This window comes from Ruditapes philippinarum, unplaced genomic scaffold (assembly GCF_026571515.1).
Source record: "Ruditapes philippinarum isolate M1 unplaced genomic scaffold, ASM2657151v2 ctg4917_1_1_1_1, whole genome shotgun sequence".
Lineage (NCBI taxonomy): Eukaryota > Metazoa > Mollusca > Bivalvia > Venerida > Veneridae > Ruditapes > Ruditapes philippinarum.
The window spans coordinates 74,766-85,313 of record NW_026864838.1 but is presented as its reverse complement, the minus strand read 5'-3'; the positions used below and the strand labels follow the sequence as shown (position 1 = coordinate 85,313).

Below are 10,548 nucleotides of genomic sequence, written 5' to 3'. Positions count from 1 at the left end.
TCTACAAACATTCAGGACCGTCTACTTATGTGAACCTTGCATTGATCTACAATGACCCACCCAAAATAAGTATCCATAGTTTTCCAAAGTACATCATCAATAAAATTGCCGTTACTAATGTAGATATTTGTTTGTTTTTTGTTTTTTTTTGTGAAATATTCTTCTTAATAACATCAATAATATATTCATATAAAGAAAAGAAAAGATGATTATACATCCACCAGTAATGTAAAGAATATCCCCTTATTCCCATTAAAAAAGCAACAAAAACCTTTATATGATTAAACTGCAATCATAATGAAACAAAGTTTAAAATTATGTTAACCTTTGAGTAAGTATTGAGTGAGTGGGAGAATTTTCTTTCTTAGAGTTTTTTTATTTAGTTTAAAATTGCTTCTGAGAATACGTGCAGATGTTCATATTTGAAAGAATTTTGTTATCTCTATTATTTTTTAAATATGTACGCCAAATGAATCGTTTGGTTGTATAAAACATATGGGATGAGTGTATAATTTATGTGATGTAAAACGGAACACAACTAATGCTAGCTGACCTACGTAAACATCGATCAAACATAAAACAATATTAAAGCAAAAGGCTGGTTACATGTAAAAACATTGTATCTCGAAACCAAATTTAATGATTAAAAGAACATTCAAAAGGAGTCATAAATTATTTACAACATCTTATGTTTTATATAACTTTAACATCAAAGACTTTATAATGTCCTGATACTTCAGATAAAGTTCTGTACAGTCATTCCAATAAACACATTTTTTTCTGATAAGATATACATATAAAATAAATAGTTTTATGTTAAGTTTATGCTTGTGGGTGACATATTCAAGCCATTTTAAGGATATTGCATAAGACCATAATTTAAGACATTATGACTTTAACCGTCACACTATTTCAATAAGTAACAATGAAATAAGCACGCCAAAGTTCTTTGAAGCAGTTAGCGGTTGTTTAAAACAGGTGTCCAAAAGGGAACAGTAAACCAACAACAATGTATTTGCTAAGAAAAAAGATTCTTTTCGTTTTTTTGAATGCATTGTTTGTATTTCTTCTTCCATGTTATTAAGGATTTTTGAAGCACAATGGGAACACGCACGAATTTATTAATTATCTCGTGGCCATATATTACTTGGGTGTTCAATTCTTTGTATCATCTAGTAGAAACGAGTTAATGTTTTGTTTATTTTTGTATTAATTCGAGGCGACAAAACTTTACCGCACATTATTTCCTCTGTGCTTTCCCTGTTTGTTTCTGTAAAAGAACATATATTAAAAAGGGCATTTCTGATGAATATCTTTTATGTCCAAAATATAAAATGTTCTTTGTTTACATATCAATATGGAATTTATGTAAGAATTGCATAAATCTTAAAAGTTTTATCAAGTCAACATTTTGTTCAACATGATTAGAGGAAATAGTTATCACATACGTAAACCAAAAATCATTAACAACGTGTCATACTAAAGATGATAATCAATATGAAACATTTTTGCCGCACCTCCATCCCTCTTTTATCCTCTGATGTTTTTACTCGCATAAATGTCTTATTGAATAAGGCTAAAACCATTCATTCGGAACATTGACATGTCAAATTACGCCAAATGTGATGTTCACAAAATGGCGTCAATTCATTTACTTATCCCCAGAATGTATTCCCAAATTAAAGTGGAAATAGGTATTAATATTATTGACTGCGTAAAGATATGATAATGTTAGTGATATCCCAGGCCCTTCGTTTTAATATAACTTTTTATCCAAATTTTTAGGAAATAGATATACATTCATGTTCACATGCATACATTATTATGTACTACATTACAGGATAGAAATGCGGGGTCCGTACTCTCAGTGCCTGATAGAGCGGTTGAACCCTCATTAAGAACACACATACACACACACGCACGCACGCACGCACGCACGCAGAGTTCATTTTAACATGTTTGTAGAAAAGGGAAATCGATTAAATATTACGTTGAACAATATTGGACAATGGAGTTATTTTCATGACGTGGTGTACTGATGTCACTTCTTAAGTCACACGGAAATGTAAACATTTCTTTCCTTATCCCGTGTAGAATTATTTTGTAATGTAAATCGATTTCTCAGTTAACATAATGCCTGTCGGACGATAGGCTATATGAGCTCAATGTTAAATCCCTTTATCACCAAATAGAAAAAAGGAAAAAAAATGAAAATGTTGCAGGTTCGATTTGATAGAGCTGTTCATAGACGGTACTTAAAAGTACAATCTTCCGCCCACGCCCCATAGCCCCGCTTAAGCAGAATTCAACATTAAAACATGAAAATGGTGAAATTTCGAATTTAGGAATATCCGCAGATGTGTTCATGCGGCGGTTACCATGGAACATTCAATGTCATACGTTTGTACCATGAAAGCGGCGTATGGTCCCTAAATCTATAAGAGAATGCGTGTGCTCTAAACAAGAAAACAATGGGCGAAATTGAATAAACCGTGACACTCAATGTCTTCTTGACTCCAAGTTTATACCTACTCTTTTGTTCTTGCCCATTTTAATGGTATAAAAATATTTTTAGTAAAATTGTATCTCCTTTTTCTAGCGGCAGAATTTTTGGCACTGTGTTGCTCATTTGCTCCGGTGGGTACAGACTTTTTACGGTTTTAACTATCATGATGAGGTCTTGTTATATAAAAATTGTGGGCATTAAAAAGTGAATGGATTTTTTTCGATAAATGTTACGTTTTGATTTAATACAAAGAAACAAATTAACAAACATACAAACATAACAAAACTCAAAAAGGGAAGAAAATAAAACAAGAAAAAAAAAACAAATACAACAGAAAAAAACAAATAGAAGCAACTCAATTTAGTATAAATGTTATATCTTTTTATTTTATTCAACGGGGTTCAAACAATTTCTGTAATATAGTATTGAGTTTAATATAATAAAGTGTATTACCTTACGCTATTGAAAAAGCAAACATTCTATCTTTAATACATTTGTCACAAAAAAAAACATTAAAGGGTAAAATAAAAATGTTAAACGACCAATTGGTTTGTTCATTATTTTGTTTTACTCGATATACTCAAACAGTGTGTAAAACAAGTAAAAAGTAAATAAATAAAATTTCAAACCAATAAAAATAAATACATAACCTTTCTTTCTTCACATAACAGAATAAATGTTTTGTTTATTTAACATTAGTAACACTTTTTATAAACTGTTAGTGCAGAATATATTCTTAAATCTTATCATAGTGTCACCCAGTTTGTATATATATGTGCTACTTCTAAAGGTGTAAAGCGTGCGCTTGTTTAACATCGAATATCTACATTGTCCGGTACACAGGCGTCTGCGTGTTGTTCACAGAGCGCGTTCACTGCAGATTTCTTCAAAAACTCTATATAGAACTCTGATATCATCTTCTTATCAGCTGGTTCAGTACACGTAGAAAAACTTTTAACTTGACTGGCTGGGAAAAGATCTGCAAAGAAACAATACAAATGAAACAGTGAAAATTTAATGCAAGTCCACTAAACGTAAAACATTTCTATATTCTAACCTTCATAAATTTCTAGAGGAGTAAATCTAGTTTGGAACAATTGAAAAAACACATGCGACCAGTGCAGACCAAGATCATCTGATAATTCTCCTTATTGTTTGCTTTTCAGTCAGTAAATAATTATATTAGAATTTATATCCCTGAAAATGATGAATAGTCTTATTAAGACTCAATCATGGATAAGTCCATTTAAGATAGTTATTGTGCACTGGTATGGGTTAATCAGTGTACATTAATATGATTTATAAATTATGAATCTTACTTTTGGACACACAGTGCGGAACAGGATTCACCGGAAGCCAGTTACCCGTGGCACCACAAACATAGATGTCGTCTGCTTTATATCCGGGTGGTAAAGTATAGTTCGTCTTGCATACAAACACGCAGACCTGAGAATAATCTTGTCTCCAGCCGTTACAGAGGATCATGCCATCTGTGGGCGCGTCCATCTTCTTACATGGAAATGCTTTAATAAATGGAAATTAAAAAAGTCTATATTCAATTTTACATTCAGAATTTAGACAAATGTAGAAATTTATTCATATTATTTTACGGACTCGTATAAAAGGTAAAAACTTGAATAGAATATTTCCCTATCAAACAGATAAGGCGATCAAGTGCATTTACACATTCCACGATACCACGACAAGTGCGTGCTTGCACGTAATATGACGGCATGTCTGACATCAATAACCCGAATGGCGTCAGGAAAATTAATTATGCGCCAAATGTAGTTTAACGTATTCTCATCAATTTTCCTTTTTTTTTATTAGCTTGTTAAAATGGAAAAAGATATTCTTTTGTTTTGATTATAGTATATAAATTCACAGTTTATGGTTCAAATGTTTTGTAAATTTATTCCTGTGCATTTGAACTCGAACCGTTCATTATTCAAAACTTCACTCAAGAATGATATCTACATTCTATTTCCTGGTCATTTTTTAACGTACTTACGTTTTACCGAGATATTGAACTTGCATTCCGCTCGTAGTCCGTTGGAAGGTTTGACAGCACTATATTGTATAGTAAACTCTCCCCATGGAAATACAAATTCACTTTTTTGGTAATTCTTTGTTATGACAACTTGTGTACCGTGGGGATCTGTGATATTTGGTTCAGACCAGTTTTGGCGACTTGTCAAGTCTGATGTGACAATATTCCGGTCTGCTGGACATCCTTGGACAATCGGTGGTTGCACATCTTGAAGTAAAAATCATTGTTTTTGTGTGCGACATTAGATACAGTTGTAGTTTTTGAACTTATTTTAATGATTTGTGAATAAAAGATTCAACATTAACTTTGTTTCTCTTGTTAATCAGTTTAGTTATTTTCATTACACATTACTTTTAATTGATTGGTCTTTTGATGGAACTTGAACTGGTTATACTTACATCATTCCAATTATTAACTATGCACGGTCAATTCAAGAACATATATATTTCAATTATAAATATTTCTTTATTTTGGAATCAAAATAATAATCCATTTACAAAAGACATTATTCATTCTTGAGAGATTGATCTGAATGGCATAGACTTCGTCGTTTAATAACAGAAAATAACATTTCAAATAGTTACCAATTTCGCAATTTTTCCCTGTCCACCCGGACAAACATACACAACGATAGTCACCCAACAAATTCTCACAACTAGCCCCATTCTTACATGGACTGCTTTCACACGAAGTTGCATCTAAATAGTAAAACATGTATCTTTTAAACTATGCTTCAATTCAATTATACGAATATGATATATATTTTATGTGCTACCCTGCTCTGAATTTGGAGCAGAAGTGCAGAAGTTTGAGCAGAAGCTTAAGCTTTATGGATTTCAGTATAACATTATTTAAAAAATTGATAATCGAACGCTATAAAACTTGTCCAGACTGTGCGCACTGCGCGGTTCGAAGCATTTGAACAATAAACGAGATCGGCAAATTCCCCTTAAGTTTAGTCTTTTTGTGTGTTGAAAAAAATGCTCGGTTTATGAATTACCTTACTTACGAATGATTCAATATTCGATGATTGAAATCATCATTTTCGCTCGTTTGTTATACTAGTCCACTGTTAATAGCTTATTATAAAATCAATTTGTATTATTTAACAGATATACGCTGCAGTTAAGGTAAAAGGGAAAAAATAAATCAGTTTCTTCAAATTGTTACCTACATAAGCAAGTTGGGTTACTTCCGTTCCAATATCCATGTGACGAGCAGGTGCGAGTGGATTGTGAAGGGATTGTCATGTTATACTTCTTGTTGCACGTGTATTGAATTTTGCCCGCATAGGTAAAATCACTTCCGGTGAAACTACCATGAGAAATTGTACTGGGTTGTCCACAGGTAACCACTGAAATAAAATAGCGTAACCACTATTCATGTACATCGTTAATTCAAACTTAAATATTACTGCTAAATTATCCAAACAAATTTTAGTGAAATGAAGTTGTACTGAGTTGCCCGCAAATAACCACTTAAACGAAATAATATAGAAAGATAGTAGAAACTTTAAAGCCATGATTTTTTAGAATCTTAATTACAATACATACATGTTTAATTATTTCAAACTCACACAATTGCTAAATTAACAAACAAAAAATAAAATTAATATTGAAGTTGACAATAAGAATAAACGCCTACAATAATGACTGCTAAACATACCATCTTGACAGCAAGTCCCGCGGTATCTAGCAGGGCATTGACAATGTCCAGAGAAAAGGAACTGTCCGCCGTGATCACAATCTTCATTACAGCCCTTAGTTTCTCGGAAACCACGTCTCATTGTGTTATAATCCTTGCCGCACGCCGCCATACAGTCTTCAATTTCTAGTTCTGCGTCGCAGCAATACTCCCTAGAACGTTTTTGATGTCCGCCAGCACATTTTCTGTTACATTCAGACCAAGAGCTCCATCCTGACCATTCACAGCGGGTACTACAGTCCCCGCCAAGCTCCACTTTGATTATAAAATTTGCACAAATTAACACGAAAAATAATAAACTTGCCCCCATATTCAGCGATTCGCATTTGGATTTCAGTTTAGTGTTCTTTATCAGTGAGCCCTCTATCGGCTAATACACCTCGCATAGGATATTAGATAATGAACGATGATTTGTCAATAATGAAAGACGTAGTAAATACTAAATGAATAAATGGTTCAATATAAATTTTGAAATTATTAACAAAATTAATACATTTTTATTTTTATCATTTTTTATTATAACATTTGTATCGAATGTGTTTTAATTTTTTTTAACATAACGAGATGGTTTATTGTTTAAACGCAAAACTTGCAAACCATGCAAGTATAGATACAATGTATATGGATAGTTTTTCTTTAAACTAATTTGCACTGCCTCTGTATTTTTTGTATTCATATAAGCTTTGTCATTTTCTTATAACACTTGCAAATTCTAAATTATCGGCAATTAATACGAATCTTGTATTTTATTTCTATATGTTTGAATTTTTTTTTCACCAGCTGATGGCCAAATTATAAATTCAGGGCCTTTATGAGAGGGAGAAAAAACCACACACGCGCTCGCATACGCACACAAGCAAGCATGTGTGTGTGTGTGTGTGTGTGGGTGTGTGTGTTGGTGCGTGCGTGCGTGCGTGCGTGCGCACACACACACACACACACAAGAACACCATTAGGATAGAGATGGAGAGCTGTTTTATCTTAGAAATATAATTTACAAGCAGAATATATCTGAGATTATAAAGATAATTATGTGAGGGGCGTCCGTGGTCGAGTGGTCAGGGTCGTTGACTTCAAACCTCTTGACCCTCAACGCTGTAGGTTCGATTCCCGTCAGGAAACGATTTAAAACCCCTCGTCCTTCACCGCTAAGCGTTCGCATTTCGCCATGGACTTTAGATTCCTTCATGTAATTGAATGTAAGAAATCTAATTAGCTAGCTTACGGAACGTCGGTGTCACTCGTGCCTGACTAGTTCCTGAGGTTTTCCATCACCAGTAAAACTGGAAAGTCGCCATATGGCCGCTACTGTGAAACAAACAAAACCTAAAATAAAATGAAAAATCGTTAACGGGGTTGTAGAGCTTTATAAGTACTAATACTTATTTCGACAAGTGTTGCATTAAACTGGTGATATTAACAATTTTTTTTAACTCGAACATTCAATTTCTGATAATTTCAAATCGTATAGAGCAAGACTGAATTTACGCTTGTTGATATAAAGTTACTATACAATTAAATTGTACAGTATTTGATTATTTCACTTATTTTGAAATTCATCAGGACTAGGGTTCAAAATCTAAAGGATTTAAATTTGAAATTGTAGCTGCACTTAAAATCGGAAAATCTGACAAAAGATGATAAAGAAGTATACCCAGATTAGATTGAAAATCGAATTGTTTTTTAATTTTTTTTTTATTTTAAGGCCTTAAGATTTCTCGACGAATTTTTTTTTTTGCACCAGATTTTAGCCGGTTTTGAATGGAAAGCATTGCAACGTGTTTAGTGTTTTGCTCATTATGTTATAATAATAATAATAAATTGTCTGAAAAAAAAATCGGAGGGAGGGAATGAACGGAAATTTTGCTCACAAGTTATTAGGCAAGATATACATTTATTACATGCTTTTCGGTGGTTTATAGAAATATATCAGTGATATAAAACTGGTAATTTCACTGTTTGAAACAGTGAAATTACCACTTTGATAATTTCATTGTTTTGAATTTAAGCCCCTTACGTTGTTTCAGTGAAATACCAGCGTGCACAGTACTGGGTACCAACTTAATGACGTGACGTCGTAAATGACGTCACGTTGCATTATTATTTGGCGCGCTTTTCATTAATTATTAGATTTATTGTCTTTTTAAAACGTTTCTTTGCATGTAATAAAAAGAAAATTTGTTTAGTTTAGTGTAAGATTAAAATATATTTCACCTTGTGAACACCAAATGTTCATATTTCACTCGTGGTTGCGCCACTCGTGAAATATACCTTTTGGTGCTCACTCGGTGAAATATATTCCGATCTTACACTGAACTAAACAAATATCCTCTATTAAATTGAAAACAAGAGTTGATAAAATGTTTCCAGTCCTTTAATTCATGTAAAAATAACCTCAGTGGAGTTCCTTAAAGTTTATTTTTCAATTTCGTAGTGTAGTGGCGCTCATGAGTCAGTGGAAAATTTGTATTAATTGTTAGATAAGATATCCGTAGAATATATCAGACAAATCGCCTTTTTACATAGTTTGGAATGTATACAGACTTCCTTGTTGACTTAAATGTGTACTCAAAAGTTTTAAATCTTGACAGAACCTGAGTGATGCCATGATAATTTGGTCAATTTCAAAATCTATTTAAATATACAAAAAATTGTTAATACATTCTTATCACTGTTTAGATAAATATTTGGGGTAAACACAAGGTTAAATATTATTGAATAAAACATCAAAAGTCAGGAACGGACTTTAGTCCAGTTATATTGAGTTTTATTGGACAGCATGGATTAAAATTTGGAAGAATTTGATTCATTTATGCTTAAGATTTGTATTGATATACAAAGATAAACAAGAAGAGATCGTCTGATTCGCGACAGACTCAGACGTACTGCAAGATTACTTATTGGCCTAAACTTCCTCATTTTGCCTGACTTGAAGTAAATGTCTGCTAATTTAAATTTTGTTGTTTGTTTGTTTTTATTTTGTTTGTTTGTTGTTTCTTTTTCTTTCCTGATTACTAGTACTACTTCAATGATATTTTACTTTTGTATTAAACAATACTTTACAAAAAGGAACAAAAATAAAAATATTTCCAAAATTTCTAAAACTAACATTGGACTGTTGTAAATTTATTTGTCTTTTATTCATCGCAAAATCAGACTGACCGCACACAAATCTATCACATTGACAACAAATAACTTAAGACTACAATGTTTTCTCTTTTAAATCCATTTCAATTTATATCACATCTTTCTTGAGCAAGTGCAAGAAATATCTAATAAATGCTACAAATACATAGTTTTTGAACATAATTTGGCGTCGAAATTTTTAGTTATGACTTATAAGAAGCACAAAATCAAAGTACAATAAAATAAATTTACACGACAAAATCTTTTAGAAAGAAAAAAAGATATATCATAAATTGATTTAACAGACGTTTTATTTAATTAAAAGTATGTTTTATTTGCTATGGTACAATAAGAATTTAATGTCTTGAAGTTTTCAATTGATCTTACTATACTAAACAGACAAGCCACACAAACACGAACATTCAGTAATTAATTTTTATTGCATACGTTTCGGCTATATGCCTTCATCAGTGCAAAACATAATAAAATTACCGGAAGCGACGTCATAACGTAAAACGCGTTAAACGCGCGAAAAACGTTATGGCGTTTAGCGGCAAAACTATGATAACATGTAGAAACAAATATTTATGCTATAAATAAAGCTTGTACATGAATTAAAATGGATCAACAGTGATACAGATGTCTATTAGACAGTGTTAATAAAAATAAGATAATAGACAAACATATTAATATTCATGTAACGCATTATAAATCAAACAATACTTTATTATTTAGTCCATTTGGAATCATAGTATTTAATTTATGGGTCCAAAAAGATTCTTTACATAACGATACTTTTTTTTTTGTATTTATACTAAGCATTCATGTATATCAATATCATTAACCCTATAAAGTATCGTTATTTATAAATAAATTGAAACGTACAAAATCAAATATCGGTTGTTTTTTTGGTTGTTTTTTTTTCGTAATCGAACAGCGCTAAAACACGTAACCGTTTTGCGATTCCTGGCGGCATAATGGTAAAAATAATTAACTCTTTCAATTTTCAAAGAACCTGAACTTTGGTACACAACTTGTTATGGTAAGCTCAGGAAGTTAGCTTTTTTGAACAAACATAGATAAATGATAAGCTGATTCATGGAAAGAGAACAAAAAGAAATGATATAAACGAATTAATTATTTTATTATCGGTTTTATAATC

The 10,548-nt window shown here is 31.8% G+C and overlaps 1 protein-coding gene across 1 annotated transcript; it reads right to left on the bottom strand.

Moving 5' to 3' along the window:
• Nucleotides 1-2,872: 2,872 nt before the first annotated feature.
• Nucleotides 2,873-6,647, bottom strand: LOC132726986 (sushi, von Willebrand factor type A, EGF and pentraxin domain-containing protein 1-like). The gene is made up of 6 exons (XM_060712399.1): nucleotides 6,222-6,647; nucleotides 5,731-5,910; nucleotides 5,141-5,254; nucleotides 4,518-4,763; nucleotides 3,826-4,029; nucleotides 2,873-3,485 (listed from the first exon to the last, which is right to left on the bottom strand). The coding sequence occupies exons 1-6, from the start codon at nucleotides 6,568-6,570 to the stop codon at nucleotides 3,316-3,318; spliced, it is 1,263 nt and encodes a 420-aa protein (XP_060568382.1). The 5' UTR covers nucleotides 6,571-6,647; the 3' UTR covers nucleotides 2,873-3,315.
• Nucleotides 6,648-10,548: the final 3,901 nt, after the last annotated feature.